Source organism: Betta splendens, chromosome 3, assembly GCF_900634795.4.
Source record: "Betta splendens chromosome 3, fBetSpl5.4, whole genome shotgun sequence".
NCBI classification, from domain to species: domain Eukaryota; kingdom Metazoa; phylum Chordata; class Actinopteri; order Anabantiformes; family Osphronemidae; genus Betta; species Betta splendens.
This window is the reverse complement of record NC_040883.2, coordinates 19,519,728-19,541,596: the sequence shown is the minus strand read 5'-3', so window position 1 is coordinate 19,541,596 and position 21,869 is coordinate 19,519,728. Positions and strand designations below refer to the sequence as shown.

The 21,869-nt window shown below is 40.1% G+C and overlaps 2 protein-coding genes across 2 annotated transcripts; one reads left to right on the top strand and one right to left on the bottom strand.

Moving 5' to 3' along the window:
* Positions 1–468: 468 nt before the first annotated feature.
* On the bottom strand, positions 469–11,590 carry tmod2 (tropomodulin 2). Its single transcript, XM_029144704.3, has 10 exons — positions 11,433–11,590; positions 7,515–7,736; positions 6,942–7,098; positions 4,583–4,705; positions 4,125–4,199; positions 3,907–4,037; positions 3,698–3,805; positions 3,470–3,613; positions 3,137–3,281; positions 469–2,609 (listed from the first exon to the last, which is right to left on the bottom strand). Exons 2-10 carry the CDS (start codon positions 7,638–7,640, stop codon positions 2,578–2,580), a joined length of 1,041 nt encoding a protein of 346 aa, XP_029000537.1. The 5' UTR covers positions 7,641–7,736; positions 11,433–11,590; the 3' UTR covers positions 469–2,577.
* Positions 11,591–13,801: 2,211 nt separating this feature from the next.
* On the top strand, positions 13,802–19,331 carry leo1 (LEO1 homolog, Paf1/RNA polymerase II complex component). The gene is made up of 14 exons (XM_029145198.2): positions 13,802–13,955; positions 14,456–14,595; positions 14,723–15,009; positions 15,109–15,317; positions 15,675–15,779; positions 15,856–15,950; positions 16,159–16,307; positions 16,432–16,516; positions 16,617–16,711; positions 16,804–16,938; positions 17,653–17,788; positions 18,379–18,571; positions 18,678–18,775; positions 19,045–19,331. The coding sequence occupies exons 1-14, from the start codon at positions 13,898–13,900 to the stop codon at positions 19,156–19,158; spliced, it is 1,899 nt and encodes a 632-aa protein (XP_029001031.1). The 5' UTR covers positions 13,802–13,897; the 3' UTR covers positions 19,159–19,331.
* The last annotated feature ends 2,538 nt before the right edge of the window (positions 19,332–21,869 follow it).

Here is a 21,869-nt window from a genome sequence, read left to right as displayed (position 1 = left end):
TTTTCTTTGAATCACTGCTTTCTCCTAGGATTAACAGAACAGAACACAAACCTGCTATTCTTGTTCTCCGTATTAGAGTGGAAACTCTTGAGTCATTAGTTCCCCACACCCACCACAGTTCACTGCCAGCCATGCAGAGTTTCCTCTGACAGCAGCTTGCACTAAGGATACCCAGAGAGCGATGGAGTCATATGCATGACATAATCGCTCAGGCATGTGCAAACAATCTCAAAAACTGGATCTGATTAAAGGGTATGTATACCATGTAGCTTTGTGACCAAGCCAAAATACCCATCATCCATTAAACTCTGTCTGAAATTAAGATTTGGCCACAGCCAACCTTAAAACTGCATTTTAGCGCTACGCCCAGAGTCATGTTTAAACATATTCTTACCAACTTAGCTCTAGAGATGGTAAGCAGCAAGTGTTATGTTTAAAATAAAAACAAAACATGGCATGTAGGCAAAGTACTGTACGTAAAAACATTTATTGTTGAAGTCTTATATTCAGCAGTGCATTTCACCAGTCCTGTGGATTTACAATAGCAATGGATTTCTTAAATTAACTCTACAGCTGCGTTTTTAGAGTACAAAATCTCAGCAGTGAGTTGTGCAGATATGTGGTACACACATGAGAAAGAGAGAAAGTGTGTACTTTGAAAGTGAGATGGCATTTTTACAATGAATATATTGTACATACAATATAGTGAATCACAAAAAATTATTAACAAGCCCAAGTAAGCAGATTTCATGTTAAACGACTGTCCATCAGCAAAACGCAGTGAAGTAAAAACAAAATGGTTGAAGGAGGAAAACTTACAGATAAGATTGTGGAGGAAGTATACGGACATAAAATCCAAAGTAAGGAACTTGGCCATAAAGATCTAGTTGAAGAAGGTGAGGCCGTTAAAGACACATATTTTGGATATTACAAACATGATGTCCACAAGCAATGACTTCATGCCACCATATGGATCCTATTTCAAATAAACAGTATTTACAAGTTTCAAGTAATTCTTGAATTTGTCCTGTAGTTCCCTCTTCAGCAGGTTCAGTGTTAGGCACACAATGCTTGTCGTCCTATCTGGTATATAACGGAAGGACGTGCTACTACTCAGAAACAAGTTAAGGTGTCCGTGTGAGGGAGTGGGAAAAGTGAAACATAAACTCGATACATAACTTTCAACCTCACATGTAGCTTGCAGAAACACTTGACAATTAGTTTTTAAATGGTCTGCCAACTCTTAACTCTACATTGCAAAGTATTTTCTGAACACATTGCTTTTAATGGCCAAAAGAAAGCCAAGGAAAATAAGAAATATAAAAATGTCCAAATGCAGAAACCTGAAGCACTGAACATTAGGTCTAAAGGTCTTAAGCACTGTATGTGTTAGTCTTTGGCATGGTTATGCATCAGAGAAAGCCAGTGCTGAGAGGTTATTTACATCGTGATTCAGGGGAGCAACTCTAGGTCTCTTTAACATACACTTTACAGAACAAGTTTGCTTTAACTAGAGCCAAAATATAAGGACATCAAATTTCACATTTAACGCCGTTAAAGATCTTTAGTTAGAATCAACAGTAAAGCAACATTAACCATTATCCAGTGATACTTACAGTATATACTTTATATGGGCCTGAGCCAGGTGCATGTGTTTAGTTTAAAAAAAAAAAAAAATTTCAGTCAAGCAACTATTATCATTTATTTAGGCCGCCCACAGTACAAGGCCGTCTCCCACTAGAAAACGTTTTGTACATATTATTATAGAAACCAGCACAGCATTCAAGCTGGCTTTTACAAGGCAACTGCAATAAACAACACCTCAGCCCATGAAATGTACAACAGACATTTACTGTGACATTAGGAACCATGAGTCAGAACCACTGCATGGTGCCGATTAAAACAAGTAGTACAGTCAGACATGTTTTAATAGAGCATTAGAAGTCACTATGGCTACGCTTTGGCCATGTATGAGTTGCCAATAAGATGGAATATTAACAGCTCTGTCTAACTTTACATTGACATGTTAATTTCTAACGTTAGAGTTTAGGCAGATAAAAGCGTCACTATTTTTCAGCTCCAATGTAAAATTCTGACCATTCAGTACAATTTAAACCCGTCTGTTTTAGGCCTAAATAGCAAAGAAATAGCATACATGATGGCGTGGTAGAGGACAGTTAATTATTTTCACATCATTATTTTTGTTTGTTACTTGGTAATGTTTAGGTATATTTAACGCGTAATGACATAGTACAAAAGAAGAAAAAAGCAAAAAGGGTGGACAGATCATGTAAATGCTCAAACAAGGAGCAACAGGAATGAAATGAGAAACTAATTAGATTTACACCTTCAATAACAATATAATAAACAAAAGTATGAACATGTATACTGTAGAGGGCAATTCCAGTTATATCCCTTTCTTCTCAGATGTATATTCTGGTTAAGCGCGCCTTGCCCACAGTTTGGCACAAGACAAAAGTTTCCACTCAGTGAGATGAGACCAGGACATTGGCTGAAATTATTCCACATGGTGAGATGAAGCAGTTGGATTGGCTGGGGGGAAGCGGGGCTGCGATCCTACAGGTCCCCTTCCACTCGCTTCCTGCGAACTACAGATTAAGAGCGGAGTGAGAAAAAACATTGATTAACAGAATAAACTCTATATGAATGAGCTTTCACCTCCACAGGCTTGTTAGTTTATTATGAAAACATTAAGTGAGTTATTATGTGCAATGTGGTCAAGGTTTTTTCACAGCACGTACAGAAACAAGAAGTCTCAAAGTTGTAAGATCACACTGTGTCAACTGTCATAGTGTTAATGCGGTGGTTTCAACATTTATACACTTGTGAAAGAAATACTTGTTATCATTGATACAATGACACACATGGAACCAAACCCATGCATCAGACCTGTGTAACCGCAGCTCTGACAGGAGCAAGGTCATCACTGCATACTGTAGCAATACAGAAGACTCTCAGATAAGCCAGATAGACTGCTGAGATCCAACAAATCCAACAGCTACAATTTGCCCTGAAGCAATCTCAAAAATTATGGCATGGGAGGTAATGCGATGAGCAACAGCTCAACCAGCTTTTAAAAATGAAATATAATCCCAAATTGTTGTGTGTGACGTACCCAGGTCGTTGTTCTTTGTGATGGCTGCAGCTGCCCTGGAGCGAGGACCTTGTTGAGTGAAGTGGTAGCCAAACTTCACTATGCTGGTGTTCTGCTCCAACATTTTAGCTATTTCCATCTCTACATTAGTACCCAACTGCTGCCTCTGAAATGCAAACATATGCAACAGAGATCAACATATATGACAAGAGTCCAATTCATGCCACACAATACAAACGCAACATGTGTGTGAAATGCAACAGAGGCTCAGGCTTCCTGAGTAGTCATGCTTTTGAAATCTTTAATCATACACTTGGCTCACTTGATACCCTGCGTGTCACAAACATCCTCTACCTGGTTGTCAATCTTGACCTCTGTGAGTGTGTCATTTTCTTGCAATGCATGAATTAAAGCCTGGACCCCTGCACCCGTAATAAAGTTGGACTCCAAGTTCAAACTTCGCAACGTCTTGTTCACCCGCAGCATCTCACTGAACGCCTGGGTGAAAGAAGAAATACAGCGAATATGTAGTTATTATGTGTAAACACATCAGCTTAAAGCTCACATTGTGCTCCCTCTCACCATAGCTATTGGGTCATTACTCCGCGTTGCTGCAAGACTGAACTTCTGGACATGTGTGTTCTTCTCCATGGCTTTGGCAAAGTCCTTCAGTGTGGGAATGGGAACGTTCTAGTGGTGAAAAAAATCAACAATCATACACAACACATAGAGCAAGCAAAAAAACAATAGAAATGCATAAGTGCACTTTGGAAGCTTGTGTTTATATTTACCTTAATGTTGTTGAGGTTGACCTCTGTTAAGGAGGTGTCATTGTTTTTTATTCTCTGTAGAGTTTCTTCTACATTTGTGGGATTGGGAGGCTCATCAAACACTGGGTTCATCTTCTCTCCTTTAATCACATCTGTACAAGAAACAATGCAGGGGTCAAGATATTTAACGTCATATTGATTGGTATTGAATTACATTTTTTAACTCAATTCCTACTTACTGTTATAACCCTCTTTAGTTCCTGTACCATCATATGTCTGCCTACTGGTGGCCAAAGCATGAACACCGAGGATTGCTACAAAAAAAAAGGGGGGGAAGGGGGATAGATTGAGTAGCCATGGAGCAGGAATCAGTGCATATGCATGTATTTCCAGGATTTAAACAGTTAGTGAATGAAGGGAATCCAAACTGAGAGGTCACAGAAGACAAGCTGCCTTATTTTGCTCTGTGAGGAACCTCTCTTTATTCCCCCTTCGGTATATGCAGTAGCAGACAAAACCATGGGAAAAGCAGCTGGAGAAAGAAATTGTGTTCCTGCAGCAATCCCAGCAGAGACTGAGCTCACATGGTAATCTGAATGTTTCTCGCAACTCCAACAATGTGTGTACAGTTTCCGTGTGTGTATGCACACGCACGCACGCACATGCGCAAGCACACACTTATATTTATATTTAATACCTGCTAGATCACACAGTTCTCCATCTGTGGCACTGGTCAGGGCTTCCTCTAACTCCGGTTCAAGGGTTGTGACCTCCTCCTTGAGTGAATCAATTGGTTTCTGCTTAGGGACAAATATTTTACCTATGGAAAAAAACGCATCGTTAAATCGTTAAAATCTTCCTTTCTTCTTCTTGCCCTTGTTGAAGTGGAGCTCTGTAAAATTTTATAGTGTCATAGTATAGTGTTACAGTGAGTGTTTTTTTTAACCATAAGGTGATGACTGGACAATAGAAATCATGGGCCCTTTGCTTTAATGTACAAAATTCTGAAATCATCAGTGGTCCAGATTGGCTGAACCCATTCCACCCATGACCATCTGATAATTATGGCAATGCCATCGTAACCGGCCCGAGTGAAGAAGCAGAAAAAGTGAAGGAAGTCATGGAACAATGACTTGAGTCAAATTTAAATCGCCTCACTAAAGGCGATGGGGAGGCCATTCATTGGGTGCCATTTGCTGCCTCTCTGTCTCTAGAATTAAAAAACCCTAGGCCTCTCTGTACTCAGTCAAGCAGCTCAAACTGGTCCCTAGTGGGGGCTTCTACACTTCCTGTAACCAAGTAAAAAGTAAATAAACTTGTCAGGCAGGTTCTTATGCCAGTTCCGTTGGGACAACATGCAGCCTCTCAGAAGCATTACAAAAAACCCATTGACCTTATGTCACCACTGGATTGTATTATGATCCCACTGAGCAAGAAACACTAGGTGGGTTCACAACCTAGTGAAATGTTAATAATTTTTTTTTTGTTTCTCTAGCACAGCAGTTTTTCAAATTATGTCTTTGGGTTATGATAATAGTTCACTAATTTCTCTTGAGTTGCTTTTGTGGGACTGATTCCAAAAAGGTAATTTAATATTACTGTAATTAGAATTATGAGCCCGTCAATACTAACAATCTGTTTTCCAAATTCGCAAATGTGTTCAGTGAATTCTAACAGCCAGTGTGTTTACAAAATGTTATCCTACACTAATGTTTACTTGTCATGCAAGCTGTGATATATTAAAAAATAAGTTTAGCCCCGTTATTTAAAATTTATGAGCACATACTGTAACTCAAGTCAGTCAAGATAAATTAGGAAAATCTCCCAGAAAAATGATTCCTATCCATATACAATTAGGCAAATACTGAATACGTTTACCACATCACTAGAAAATTTTGGCCGACTTTATAGAAGTGAGGCAGGCACAATTTAGTCCTAGTTGGTTCCTGCTTCAGCTGTGAAAGTTTTTTAGAAGAAACACTGACCAATGCAGATGTGTGTTTTCACTGGTGTAACGGCCCCACAGCCCTAAAAACAATGAATTATATTAGGCTACAGTGGAGGCCAGGACACTTAGGCAGGCTGTTTTCCTCAGGCATTATGTGCATTATTGAAAGGAAACACAAACTCATGACCACATTATTTATCAGCAGGGGGTGAGCATAACAAGGGGAAGAATAACAGCTACATTCCACACAACCACCAGAGTGATTCAAGTTTTCCATGTTGTAATCTGGTGTAAGCACACACGCACGCACACAGGAAATATAATTTATAACAGAGCAGGGCAGGGTCAGGAGGAAGATGTCAGTTCCAAATTTCCTCTGCAGTTAGACTTAAACCTAAGTAATTTGTATCATACACATTTTTGAGTGAGATGTCTTGGCACATATATCTAGGTTGTAAAAAAATCCAAGACGCACCCATTATTAAATGTCTGGAGTTCGTTCACTCCTTAAGTGCCAATGCAGCAGGCGTTTTGAGAATTTGTAGTAATTTTTTATATAGTTAAAAAGTGGGATGAGGTCCTAAGTAGAACAAACAATATGCATCTTTACCCAGTGACCCACCTGGATATACATATATACACATATATACATTTCAATCAATGCAAAGCAGACTCTACCTTGGGAATTCACTCTCGGTCGTATAAAAAGCGATGGTTTACGGTCAGATTTGCATAACACCCTCTACTTCAGCATTAATCAAATTAGGCAAATGCTTACTAATCTCCGCAACATGGTCTGATGAAAAAAATATATTACAACTATTGTCCTACATTAACATTTAGACATTTAATTCTAAGCTTGCCTTTTCTTTGACACTCCCTACCTCCCATCCCCTGGTACAAATACTCCCCCACACAGCTGTATGTTGCATAAGAACAGACATCCATTAATAATACCTGCAAAGACAGCAGAACAGAGATTACTCTGTTCTGCTGTCTTTGCTTATACACACGCAATGTATCTCCCTGCTGAGAAATACAATACTAAGATGTTAAGGTGCCACACAGCTGAAGCTATTAGGCAGAGCTGGACAAGCATATCACTCACCTTTTTTCTCCCCAGTGAAAGGTACTATGTCCTCTCTGTCCTTGTACTCCATGGCTTCCTTCTCTAAGTATTTAAGGAGTCGCTCTCTGTCGAATGGTCCTGTAGCTTCCTTAGCTGTCTGGTCCTTCTGGCGTAAACCCGCTGGGAGCAGAGCATTCTGGGGAGACAATAAACTTACTGACCTGATGTCACCAAACCACTTAATTTTCTTTTTTTTTTGTACGTGTTTTTATTCTTCTAAGTAATTATATCAACATTGCAAAAAGCCTTAAACCAATTGAGACATATATATACCAATATTGCCGACAACAGCAACAACTTTGGCCTTGTGTTGTCATCATATAGGGTGTCACACAGAACAGAAATGAAATGCCCAGGGATAACAACAGGCATGACCAAGGTACCAGGCCAAAGTAAGGTGTAATTGTGTAGAAAATTGTGAGCTGTCTGATATTCTAGTAATATACTATCCATTATGACTGCAAACATTTCAGTAATGCATGAAATCTTTTATATATTTATATTTCACAATAACTCTAACACAGAGCTATGGGAACTCCAACTCCCACTGACCTCAGGATCCATCTCCTCAAGGGCAGACTCCAGCTGCTTGAGCTCCTCTGCTGAAAGTTTGTTGAGGATCTCATCTTCATCAAGATCCTTGTACTTATCTAGGTCCTTCTTGTATGACAATGCCATTGGTGCTGGCTATAGCTTGGTAAGCAGGGGAGAACAGCAGACAACAGCCACACTGCTTCTTCTTAGACACACTGTTCCAGATCAGTGAGAGGCTACCTGGAGACAAACAACAACAAAATTTAAATAAACACTCTGCTGTAGATGTGGATTCAAATATAACAGACAGAATCTTGTTTGTCTAGTCACTGTGAAACAATAGGTGAACACATCTGGTCAGCACAATGACTAGTGACACAATGACACAACGCGCACACAGCTGGAACAAAAGAAGAACTTTTTCAGGCTCAGAGAATTTAACCTGATCGCTCGTATGAGGATCACCAACAGCTTCTTATGAAACCCAATTTAAGAGTGATAGTAAACACTACAAGCTTGAATATAGCATATGAAGACATTTGGCTTGTTGCATAGTCTTTTAGACGTTTTATCTACTATGGAACTAATAATAAACAGGAGAACAATTGTGTAAATAGGACACAATTAAGATAAAATACATCTTTAATAAGTGAAGGACTAGGAGAGCTAGTTGGTATTTTGTCAAACAAAATGAAAAGGCTTTCAGCCTTCAATCCCTTCTCCCACGCCACAGTCCAAACCCAAAATGACCTCATAATTTCAAAAAATCCTGTAGGGCTCCACAGATCATTATCAGTTAAATGTACACACTGCTCTTTCAACTTATAGTTCAACTTAAAAACATCTTCTGCAAGCGGGATAAGTCTTCATCTAAAATAAACAAGTATAAGTATGTAATTGCACCAGTAGTTTACTGTAAGTGAGCTACTCTATACTATTGAATAAAAGACACTCCCAGATTAAAAAAACCCCCTGGACAAAATGCATACTCGTTAATTTTGTCACAAAACAAATCAACCAAACTGTAAAAGGTGAAAACCTTTTCTTATTAATATAAAACGAGCAACCTTAGTATTTTTTGGTAGTTTAAATAACAGTCTGCAATTGCTACCTAGAAATGCACCGCCTTTAAACCCACAGCAGAAACACAAATCTTTAAATCTGTCGTTTAGCCAAAGATTCTTGAAACATTTGGTGCCATTTCCGTGGAGCTGCCCCTGTTCAGAGGATTTTCATCAAGAGTCAGATACTCTACCCACACACAAATAAAGGAATGTAGTCTATAAAGGCAAATTGGCAAACATGTGTGTGTGTGTGTGTGTGTGTGTGTGTGTGTGTGTGTGTGTGTGTGTGTGTGTTTAATTGTTTAACTTTAATTGTTATCTTTGACTGGTCCATTAGTCCCCTACAACTACCCCACTGTAACTCTGAAATCATTTTAATAGTCATAGCACAGACATTTAACGATTTAAAGCCTGGGTGCCAGCAGTTAAAGTTAGGCTAAAATGTCAACACTGATGGCCTTAATAAAAACGTATTAATATAATGACCAACAATAACAGTCTCACCCTAATGGCCTATTGTACAGTACTTCACTAGTTGAACCAAAACTCTAAAGTATCATTGCTAACTAGTGCCAAAAATATGTCATAATAATGTATTGCAATTATAAATTTTATTTTCGCTTCACAGCTTACCAAGTTTTCACAGTCTATAAATGTAACTGATGGTCTAAACGCACCAACTTTCATGTTCACATCTGACTTAAACCAAATGTTCTCACATTTCTGATTACATTAAATAAAAACAGAAGCCCCAGTTTACAGCCCCAGTTAAAAGTGAATCATGCAGACAGGAATGTTGGCAAGTGGCTGGTTGAGGCCAAAGTGGAAAAATTGATAGGCTACTCGTCCACTGTGATTGATTTTTTTCAAGACAACAAAAGATTGCTTAAAGCCAATAATACTGTAAACCTGCATAAACTCTTACAGTGTCCTTGAGCTTTTGAGTGACCTGTGTACTCACACTGTTAGCCTTAACATACATAGGCATAATATAGTATCTTTTAGTTTACGTTTTTTTTTCTCCTGTAGGGTTCTTTCTGGTATTGCAATGAATTGAAGGCAAATGGATATTTAGTTCATAAATCTACTATAAAAATTCATACACATTCTAGGAAACAACAACACTCTACAAATGTTAGAGTCTTTTCCTGGTACCATTATTATTTGCATTTGTATATAGCTTGTTGTCTCTGCAGCTCAGTGGTTCAACGTCTAATAATGAGGCTTTGTCTTCTGCTAAATAGGAAACTGTAAATATCATAAACTTAAACTACAAATAATCTTTATTTGTAGGAAAACACCTGCTCTAGATCACAGCCCACATTGAAGCTGGAGCAATAATAAAACATACAACTGAGATGAGCAGGAAACACTATGTGGTTATGGCATTATTATAGAACACCACCCCAACACACAGACTATAGTTAGACTGACCCAGCTCTGTTGCCCATAGAACAAGATTCTGTGCTTCCTCTTCTCAACTATTCTCCTGCTGTTTTATTCTCTCCCCTTTTCTATCTCAATACAAGGAGAAGAAAATAGATGTAGTCATTGGAAGAAATAACAACAAGAATAGATAAGCATCAAGAGAATATGCTGGTGTTGAATGCATAGTCACTGACATTGATCCTTTTCTCAATTAGCAAACCTGTGTGTCACTAAAGAAAACAATTAAAGTTTATGTAGTTTATCAGGTCAAATATTTCTGACTTACAATTATTTTACAGGTATAGCAAGGGCTCGGCGGGAACGGGATATGAATAATTCAAGAAAGGTTGTTCCTGCGTCACTACTAACAGTCACTGTTTCACTCGCTAAAGGTGAAAGCAGGCACTCCTAGCCAGGTTTCACAAAACAGGGAAAGGTATGCAGGTAAACAAACTGTATCTGAGGAGCCTGCTGATCTGCAACACTTTACTGCATAAGGTACAGCGGGCAGTATTACCTAATAAAGCCATGTTAGCAGTCATCAGGACATTACAATGCCTACCTAAAGGCTGTAATAAAGGACCTCTGCTTCTACTTATAGGGTAAACAACACTTCCCCAAGTAGACGTCTATCTCAAGACTTGGACCACACCCTTCATTCATGCTTGAGCGCTACTGGTCAAACCACAATTGTGAGAGCACAGACCTCAGATTACCTCCTAAACTGCACCCATTCTAACAAGTAGTACTCATGCAATTCCCCTAACTACGCTGCTGTCATGTCGCAAAAAACATCCTTAAACACACTAAAACTTTTACTAGTCAAACACACTGATTCAGTAGGTTTCATTCAGCAGTGGTTGAAAGAAAGGGATGGGCAGATCTGACCATCATAGTCTTGAGTGAACTTGCAATGCGTATATTAATCGAGAATCATTAGATGACACTGGATACTTACACAGTATGTCACTTTGCACATCCATACTAATCTGTAATAACTCACGAATTAAGTTATATTTCGCGATGCATAACTACGGTGCCCTGGTTTCATTGCTCAGACATTTCCTGCAGACAAATAGCGGGGTTGCGGAATGGCGTTAACACTAGCTAACGCGTTACTGACATGTTTATGATTAATGTTTTCGTGCTGACAGAAAGATCGTAATGGGCATAGCAGCGTTCGCGACGATATACGTAAACTGTTAACTAGAGACCAAGCCGTTTATGTGACGTACGCTTTGGTAAATTGACCAGGTTACGTTAGTCAGAGGCGATGGAACAGTTAGCGGCTAAGGCGCTAGCGTGCAGTTCACTTAAGTTGCTAGCAGTTTAGCTAGACCGGGACAGCTCGGCGCGCATATGTGAGTAAATGTATGTTCCAAGAATATCACGACTACCATCTACATTAAACTAATAAAGGCACACGATAAATTGAATGTCTTACCTGGGGCTGATGAGTTCTAAATATCAAGTCCTGCCAATGAATCCGACGTCTTCACTGGATGATTTCTCATTCGGTCCAAGGGCGGTAACACAGGAAGAGAGAGAAGCATCCTCTGACTGACGTCTACATGGACCAATAGACCATGTGTGTGATTAGAGTCCGCCAAATAGACGATATAAACCCGCCCGCCTTTGTAGAGGAACCAATCGGACGTGTGTACACAACCACAAAACAGATTATAACCTGTCCAAACGTTTACATATGCTACTTTTACTTTGTATTTAGTTGTTCATTTGTAATTTTAAAAAGTAATTGTGTTTTACCATTTGATTCATTCAATGTGGGACTATTAAAAGTTGTTCTTATCTTATCTTATCTTATCTTATCTTATCTTATCTTATCTTATCTTATCTTATCTTATCTTATCTTATCTTATCTTATCTTATCTTATCTTATCAATAAATCCATTAATAAAAATGGCATCTGTATGAACATACAAGGCTCATACACATTATTATCATTGTTTATTCTGGTGTCTCTGGCTGCACCTACAATGACAATACCTGACCTCCTTTCCACATGAAACATCAACACATACAAATACACAAACCTTGCCTTCACAAATAATCTTATCCAGAATCTAAATAACCCAAAGACCTCATCCTTTTCTGTTGCACTGTGCTATAAACTAGTGTAGAGATAGACTTTCATGTATACCTTTAGTTCACACAGTACATGCCCTGTAACAAGATGCCTTGCATGTAATACAGAAACTCTAGACAGCTTGAGTGCTGTTACATGTATCGGGAGTACATTGCTATAATCAGATAAAAAGAGTAATTGGCTAATGGGTAATATACAAAGAGCAACATTACTGTGTTTTTCAAACATTTGAAAAGATTCTTACCACAAACAAATGTGCTTGTAGCCTAAAGCAGATATTTGTCTGTGCAACAAGACATGCAGACAGTAATGGAAAGTAGCAAAGCACTTAAGAGCCAACATCTTGTGTAGTCAGTTTTCATGCGCTGAAAGTCTATAGCCAGCAGCTTTATCTTGATATACAGTACATTACTTCCTGTCTCAAAGAAGCATTACGGATCTCAAATTAAATTATAAAAAAAATACTTTTACTGGGAAAAATCAATCAAATGCTATTTTATGGTTAAACTATTATCCAATATGGATACAGTCCAGAGCTATAGAACATTGCAGCCACATCATTAATTTCCAAAGTTTGTTTGTCAGTTTGTTTGCTGTGACATCCAGGATTCCAGGATATTTACCAAACCTCAAAAAAGTTATTACAAGCTCTTAAGCACAGGCTAAAATACTTTAAATATTGTCTAAATGTGCTTATTACGACACTGCACTACAATCATTCATTTAGATATTGGATGGCTACATGATAGAGTGATAACAGAGGCATACTAGCTCTGTTTCTTCCTCTATTAATTTGAGATCTACTTCTTGTGTTCTTGTGTTCTCCTAAGCGTCAAAAATGACTTCTAGTAATGTTCAATAATGAAAAAGGAGCTAGGAGCTGGGAACCAACCATGGGGCTGAGGCCAATTTGCCTTTATAGACTACATTCCTTTATTTGACTTAACCCTCTCCACCAGACTGAACAAAATCATTATTATTTATTGTCATTTTCATTATTTCTTTTTCTAAATTATCATTATTATTATCTTTTCTTTGATTCCCAGCATTTAAGACCGTGTGTTGCTATTATTACCGTTTCATTTATCTACTCTGTTACTTTCAGCTTAAAGTGACATACGGGTACCTGGGCTTTTAAGTTTTATTTCTACTGCTGCAATCGAGATGTTTAGTTGAGCTGAGCTGGAGTTTTGTGTGAAACACTTTCGTGTGTAATTGCCCCCCACTCTTCCCTGCTCTTTTTTGCCTTTTTGCTGTTATTAAATGTAAGTGGAAGAGGGAATGTCTCCATTTAACGTCACATATTCTGAGGTGGGTGAGACAACCCCTAACTGCACTGCCTTCCACCAGCATGTCAAACGTCCTATTGGCACTGATGATGAAAAACCATGAAATGATTATCAATCTTTTGCAAGTGATTGTACAAGTGAAAAATACAGCTGCTACACAACGTTCAGGATTTACAGACCTACTACTAATTTACTGTAAAACTGAGGTCAGAACATGAAATTCATAAATGTCGACTAATATCCATATATACATTAACATTTGAATTGTGTCTTGCAGGACCCGGAAAACGTTTTAACTACTCTTGAAGGAAAGCATTTGGAGGAGCTGTGGTTGTTTATGTTGACTTTGTCTTTGAACGAAAGGCAGACCTGACTCATGATGCCGCTCCGTGGAGAGTTGAGGTCACTACTCCGGTGCCACAGCTCTTCGTTGAACCCGGAAACACAAGCTTTCATCAAACCCCGGCGACCGGCTTCTTCCTGTGGGTCACATTTCGCCGCAGTTTGGAAGAAATGGCGGAAATGGAAGAATTGTTCGGGAGTGATGGAGACAGCGACAATGATCAGCAAGGTACAGAGCTCTTTTTTGCGGAGGTTAATGTTAAGAGGACGAAAAAAAGTTCTTGGTGCAAAGCGGAAATTAGCTTTGTCTGAACGATAATCGAGCACAGTGGAACCCGAACGTTTCACGGTGGTTTGATCATCAAGCGATGTTTATGACCTGACACTAAAGCGTGAGTGTGTTCTAAGTTTAATTTGGTTCCCTTTTTAGTTTAGCTGGCTGTACGTGAGTTATTGGGATTAACGTTAGTTTGCTTAGTTTACACTGATGAGTATAATAAAAAACGACCTTTTTTCACCTTTTTAAAAAAACAAAACAAATGATTGTAACCAGACAGCTGCATTTACCTAATCGACCTAATAACCTAATAGTACCTGTGTTATTAAGGGTGCATATAGAAGACTCCTGCAAGTCATTACTAAAAATGTTGTTAACACTGTACACATTTATATGACAATTTTAAGCGCTATATTGTGATATGGTATGGCACCCTAAATTTTTATTTTTAGAGTCTGGCTCTGGCTCTGGGTCAGACTCCGAGCAGGAGAGACCCCGATACGCCAGCAACGCCTCAGGGAGCGGCAGTGACAGTGAGAGGGAGCGAGATGACGATGACGATGAAGGCCAGGGAAAACCCAGTATGAATAAGGTATGTCTGACTGATGATTGCTAGATTTTGCAATGCAAACAAGAGATCGGCAACCGTTTCTGTGCAGTGTAACAAGTGCAACAGTTGTCGTCATCAAAGCGTCTTGTGTTTTTCCTCTACATAACAGGAGCTCTTTGGAGACGATAGTGAAGATGAGCAACACAGCCAACACAGTGGAAGTGACAACCAGTCTGAACGCTCAGGGAACCAGACGGACGGCAGCATACACTCAGACCAGGGCGACGTGTATCACTCTGACAATGAGCAGCACAGCGGTTCAGAGCATGGCCATCGAGATGAGGATGAGGACGAGGAGGATGGCCACCGGTCTGATGCAGGAAGCCCGGCCGGCAGTGGGATTTCTGGTGCGGGCAGCCCTCACTCTGACAGGGGCAGTGTCCGTTCAGACAAAAGGTATAGCCATGCAGTCCACCATATATAGGATGTGATGCCACTCCTAGATTTTTAGATTTTTACTAATTAGCCCTGCATGGTGGGTTTGTTTGCAACTAGTCCCCACAGTGACCCTGGAACACCACAGTCAGGACCTGGCACTCCGCACTCTGACGGAGAAGCTTCTGGCAGAGAAAACCAATCGGACGATGAGAAATGGCGAGGAGGAGCTAAGAGCGACCAGTCAGAGGATGAGGAGGAAAAACAACATTACTCTGATGAAGAAAGAGAGATATCTGATGATGAAGGGCCAAGGAACAGGAAATCGGGTACTGCCAGATCCTGTTGTTAATTACTGAGTGAATATTGTGCATGTACCGGATCATGAGCCAACCTCCTGTGATAATCTAGATACATTATACTTTGTGGAAAAGGATTAAAAGCCTTACGTGAAAATTTTATCCTGAGCTCCGAGGTAAATTTTAGAACTGAGATTACCTGAGTGACTCAGTAGTCTTTCCTGCACACCAAAACAGATCCTATCATATCTAATTACACAATATAAAATTTTAGATTAGTTTAGTGCTTTAATGTTTTTCAAAGGGTTATGATGTTTGTGATTTAGCTTTAGGTGCACTAGTGTCCTGAGAAAATCACACTGTTCTGTGACTTGATTTTGTCTTCAGAGTCTGCAAAGGGCAGTGACAGTGAGGATGACTTCATTAGACAGAAAACCAAACCAAAACACGGGTCCGATTCAGACTCGGACAGTGATATTGGATCAAGGAAACGTAAGCATAAGCGCAAGCAGCCATATTTTTCTTTGCTGCTAACGTACATATATTTAAAATTTTAACTCTTCAACAGCAAAGAAAGCTGCAGCAGACGACCTGTTTGGAGAGGCGGATGACATTTCTTCAGACAGTGATGCAGAGAAACCTCTAACCCCAGGACAGCCCTTGGTACGTGTCTGAGTCTGACTCCCTTCTTGCTCTGATCATCCAGTATCTTAAATGGTTCACAGTCCTTTTTTTCAATATGTTTCCAAATCTTTTTTTCTCAATCTATCTCTAAGCCCTTCTGAACTGATCCTTCTGATATTATGGGTTGTTGAGTCATACAGATGATATCAATTTTCTTTTCAAACGTACTCTTTGCGTGCGTGTCCAGGACGCCGAGGATGGAATTGAGGGCGAACAGGCAGAAGAGGAGCCAGCACCTGAGACACGTATTGAAGTGGAGATCCCAAAAGTCAGCACAGACCTTGGATCTGACCTTTATTTTGTGAAGCTACCTAACTTCTTATCTGTGGAACCCAGGTCAGAACCTTGGGACAATCAATAATCACAATATAACTCTTCTTTTTTAACAGGTGCATATGATAACATTTTTGAAGGGTCAAACACTGTGTCTAAGATTGTTTTACTGAATTGGCTTTTACAGACCTTTCGATCCTCAGTACTATGAGGATGAATTTGAGGATGAAGAAATGCTGGATGAAGAGGGACGGACCAGACTCAAATTAAAGGTATGTACTCCACAACATCGGAACATCAGCCTTGTTTGTAGTTTTTAATCCTTGATGGCTGATTACAGGTTTGGAGAGATTTTATCCTTCTCTTTCACAGGTGGAGAACACAATTCGATGGAGAGTCAAGCGAGATGAGGAGGGAAATGAAACTCGAGAGAGCAATGCACGCATTGTAAAATGGTCTGACGGCAGGTGGGTTTTACATCAGGCTGCTTGGTGAAGTTGTTCTGGACATGCTCTGTGCTTTCCTATGGTTTTAAATGCTCCATTTTCATCTCCCGCAGCATGTCCCTGCACCTGGGGAACGAAGTGTTTGATGTTTACAAAGCTCCTCTCCAGGGTGACCACAACCATCTGTTCATCAGACAGGGCACTGGACTTCAGGGACAGGCTGTGTTCAAAACCAAACTCACTTTTAGGTAACACAGAAGCACTCTGTAGGGGAGGCCATGTTCTCCTACAGGCACACTTTCACTAGATCTAAAAACTAGTTGCTAGGGATAATTTTTTCGCTCTAGCACCAAATAATCCCCAGACGGCCTCTTATTCCCAACAACAACAGCCTTAATTCTGGCTCCATCTAGAAATGCACTCTTTGTTTTAAGTCCTTGGATCACCTTGTGCAAACTACCTGGGTTTCTTCCACCAAGAAATGTGTAAGCCTTTTAGCTCCCTCAAGTCCACCTGGATGTTCTCCCTTCTCAGACCACATGGAAGTAATAGGACACTGGCCAAAGCTGCTATTATGCACAACAGCCCTCCACCTCCCAACATTTGTGTTGTTTGCCTTTTGTTCAGCTTGAGTATTATCATCAAGAACAAAGAAACAAATTAAAGAAAGAGCATAGACCTGTTTTTCTGCCCATGTACTATAACTCAGACGTAATTATCCAAACGTACAAGAAATTAAACAGGCAATTTCACATTGTATAAAAAAGGTTGGAAAAGTTGCGGACACATAGTTGCTACTAATTTCCAGCCACAGCATAAGACTATTGGAAGGTCTATGCATCATAGGGTCTATTTGCATGAATCACATAAAAACAATGTTTCATAGTCCTGACTTTGGACACAATCAAATAATCATATTGTTTGGAGTGTGCATTTAATGCAGTGACATTGTGTTTTCTCAGACCCCACTCCACAGACAGCGCCACCCACAGGAAAATGACCCTGTCTCTGGCCGACCGCTGCTCCAAGACGCAGAAGATCAGAATCCTGCCAATGGCCGGACGAGATCCCGAGTCACACCGGAATGAAATGATTAAGGTAACACTCTGACCGTCCATGTGTGCTGGTGTATTTCTTTCAATCAGCTCTTTCTGATAAAGCTTTTGTTCGTTTCTGCTCCTGTAACTGAGAGGTCATACAGATTCAGCATGATCAAATGAGTGTGTTAATTACAGTTGAATGTAATGTGTCTTATGTGGGTTAAGGAGGACTTAGAAACTTGCACAATCTGATTGACAGTGAACCTGACACTGGTCAATAACTTGTACCCATAAAGGAGTAAAGTTTAGAGATATTTTGGGGACAAGAATGAATTATTATGCCCAAGTGTTCAAACACAATATTTCCATTTCTTTTTTAAATTTCTCTTGTGTATTGTATATTTCCAAGTTTGTATATTTTACCTATAATCGCCTTTTCTCCCTTTTTATTGAATAAGCACTTCCATAATTCAACTTTTGTTGTTCAAACTGCAGTGTTGCAACTAACAAACAGTATGAAGGTAGTCAAAATAGTAATAGTAATAAATGTAATAAAGAGCTGCAGACGCATTAAATAAGCAACCGTTAAAAACTAATGTTAAGCTTTAGGACGGCAGACGAGTAAATTCTTACTGGTGTCTCCCTTAGAAAGAAGAGGAGCGTCTGCGAGCCTCTATCCGCAGAGAGTCCCAGCAGAGGAGGATGAGAGAGAAGCAGCACCAGAGGGGCTTGAGCAGCAGCTACCTGGAGCCCGACCGCTATGACGATGAGGAGGAGGGTGAGGAGGCAATCAGCCTGGCAGCCATCAAAAATAAATTCAAGGGAGGAGGCGGCCTCAGAGGTGAGGACAAATAGATGTTACATTCACCACAGGCACTTTCTTTTTTTATCTGTTAATAAGTGTTTTAAGCCTAATGCTTGTCATTTTTTTTAATATTTCATTCCAGAGGAACGTGCAAGGATCTACTCATCAGATAGTGATGAAGGCTCTGATGATGATAAAGCCCAAAGGCTGATGAAGGCCAAAAAGCTAGACAGTGATGAGGTAGGTGCACTGTTCTGCTGAAGTGACAGGGGGCACTGTGAGGCAGCGTGGCGTGTAGTGGATTGTAACAACCTCACTTTCATGTGAAGTGACCAGGACAGGAAACAGTCCTTCGAAAGAACATTCATTAACTTATGCTTGTGAGTGTTTTGGAGAATTACGAATGTTGGCAGCTGCACAAGCAGAAAGTTCAGAGAAGCTGCACTGCCGTCATCAGATTAAACACCTTGTATCACTGCATCATCTCTCACCATCTGTTTCCCGCACAGGAGGGTGAGGGATCAGGCAAGAGAAAAGCAGAAGACGATGAGGACATTCCCACCAAGAAGGCCAAGAAATATGTCATCAGCGACGAAGAGGAGGAAGAAGAGGACGTTGAATAATTATTTCTTTTTTTATCATGCTACTATATTATCAGTCCCCAGACTACATCGCATATTAACAGCTATAGTTTGTTTTGTATATTTTCTTTAGACTCGTGTGGGTGTGTGTATGAGTGTTTGTTGATGTTGTGTACAGCAGAGGTGAGAAATAAAGAATTTGTTTCTTTATGTAACCAGTGGCTCCTAAGGTTTGTTTTTTTTTTTTTAACAGCATGATTCATATACATGATTCATGCTGTTTGGGATTATGAAACATAATGATTAGTCTAGTTTCCAAACAACTGTTAGTGGAAGGTTTAATCTGGTAACTTGCATATAATATTATTGTTCACTCACATTACAGATCTGACACGAATGGATACAAGGCTACAAATACCATCAACAGGGATGCAGTCATTCATAGGTATGTGTCCATAAGTTTAACTCATTTGCATGTTAACATAAAGGCTGGGTAACAGTGGTGACCAGAGACTCCCTTTAATGGGGAAAACCTACAGCAAAACCAGTTTTAGGTTAAGCTCCAATGCCTGCTACTAATCTGGATTCAAGTGATGGGCTGACATTAGGCTTAACGCAACTTCATTTTTCGAACACTGCAAGATTAGAGGAAGACAACAATCAATTTGTAGTGGAATGAATTATTGTTGTTTTGGTCTTTTCATGCATTTGGTATCAGTTTGACGTCTTATATGTGTCCAGTCTGAAGTACAAGCAAACTAAAAGCCCCTCAAAAAAAAGAGACTCCCATTGAACCATTGAGGTTGTGTTGAGCATTGTAACGATCACGGAGACTGTTACAATGCACAACACAACAACAACATCATCAGGCTGGTGAATTTCAAACCGAAACGGATTCTGTTTGAAATTCACCAGCCTGATGACGCACGCTCCCAAACACTCAAAGACACACACAGTATTAAACGTCGTTCCCAGGGGTAGACAACGTCTTCTGAATCTGACCCCTTCCCCCTGCTACCCTTCCACCCTCAGCCCCAACCAGGCAGAACTGGCTGTAGCCACCCAGAATACAACGCTGGTAAAACTCAATGTGATTAAGTAAGACTTACATAAAATGTTAAAATGTCTGCATTTTCTCTCCTGACAACGGCCTTTCTGTGACACACACACAAACTATGACATGGCCACAGACTTCACCGTCAGTGCAGGGGGAGAGTGTAGAAACCCTCTTTAGAGTTGTTTACATGGTTGAATGGTGGAATGGGAGCACTTTAGAGTTTAGAGCTCTGTTCCCTGAAAATTCATAATGAAGATGCTTGGATGGAGGCCTATTGTTAGTCAGCCTCTAATTCCTGGAGGCAAGCTGCACCCAGTAGCTTTTACTCAGAATTAGCTTTTACCTAGAACAGGCTGGTGCATGCGTGCGTATGTAGTAAAACCCTTCCTAGTAGTGCACATGCTCATGTATACTTTAAATGTGCTGTTTATTGCTGCTTTGTGGGAATGTTGTGCATCTCCGCTGCCTTGGAAGAGGACCTGTAGCCAGTGGTGGTGCGCTGTGATTTTTCAGGCTGCAGTGGGTTATGTGAACCCAATTCCAAAGGCGAGGAGTGGGGAGGGATGAGGTGGAGGCACAGCTACAAATGGGCAGTGCTGGCTGAATAGGGGGGATCAGACATGGGTGGGGGGCTGCAGCAGTTCACCCTTGCCAAGCCTTTGTCCTGTATTTCTCACAGTGTCACATCAGCTGCTGCTCCCTGCTGCACCAGTGCTCCCAGTGACCAGCCTGCAAAGAAAGCTCCTACTGTAGCGGGGTGTTTGTTCACACATTCTGAATCTCAGGCGTCGCCATACAGTACTTTGGTAATTAGTCCAGAGGATAGGAGGCGCCATGAATAACATGTAAACACTAACCAAGTGGTTTCCTTATAAACACTTTTTCATTTTTCACTGTCATTACGTGTAAATATTATTTAATTATATTACATAATGATACAGTATTACTTTACATAGATGAACTTTATTGATCCCACAGCAGGGAAACTCATTATTCTTCTGCATTTAACCCATCCCCTTGAGTGTCTTACTCAAGTGCTCTGGTGGGGGTTTGAACCTTATTACCTTTATTAAACAAATACTGTTATTGTTCTTTCCTCTGGGAAACTTACAACATGTTATTGTTCCTGTACTCTTTTACATTTCATGTTTAATTTTCATCCATTATCCTTTTGTTTTCCTGTCAGGGGTCACATTAGTTGCTGGAGCCAGATGCAGGTATGTTCAGTGTGTACTGTGTTTTACAGTGCTTACAAATAAAGTCTTTAAGAAGAATCACTGTTACGCTATTATGACTATACTATTACATTTTTTGTTCCTTCATTTTTATGCAATGCACTTCCAGCCATTTTCTAGCCTAAGAAAGCGACTGCGTTTAAGTGTCTCACTCAGTGTACCCTGACTCAATTTCATACCTCGCTGCCCTTTATCCTGGTCTCAGTATGTCCTGTCCTCCTGCTGTTGCTTATATAAGAGGCTAATAAATAAAATAGAAACACAATACTCGACTCTCACCATGGGATCCTCGCACTTACACATGACACTGGCCCAGCGAGCAGGAACATTTTCCTCTACGCACAAGCAGGTGTGCATTGTTCATGCACACAAATGCGTCTGTAGCAACCCGAGTATCATCTCTTTTTTTATCCGTTCTGACCCTAACGATTTGGGTCAGCCTGTTCTGCTGAAGAAACAGG

Excerpts from the sequence above, each read along its gene's own strand:
- tmod2 (XM_029144704.3), bottom strand. The coding sequence starts at position 7,640 with ATGGCATTGTCATACAAGAAGGACCTAGATAAGTACAAGGATCTTGAT. Across the intron at positions 4,706-6,941 it reads TTTCACTGGGGAGAAAAAAG|GTAAAATATTTGTCCCTAAG; the intron begins GTGAGTGATATG and ends TTTTTTCCATAG. Across the intron at positions 3,806-3,906 it reads TCAACCTCAACAACATTAAG|AACGTTCCCATTCCCACACT; the intron begins GTAAATATAAAC and ends TTTCACCACTAG.
- leo1 (XM_029145198.2), top strand. The coding sequence starts at position 13,898 with ATGGCGGAAATGGAAGAATTGTTCGGGAGTGATGGAGACAGCGACAAT. Across the intron at positions 15,010-15,108 it reads AGTGTCCGTTCAGACAAAAG|TCCCCACAGTGACCCTGGAA; the intron begins GTATAGCCATGC and ends GTTTGCAACTAG. Across the intron at positions 15,780-15,855 it reads TGATATTGGATCAAGGAAAC|CAAAGAAAGCTGCAGCAGAC; the intron begins GTAAGCATAAGC and ends ACTCTTCAACAG.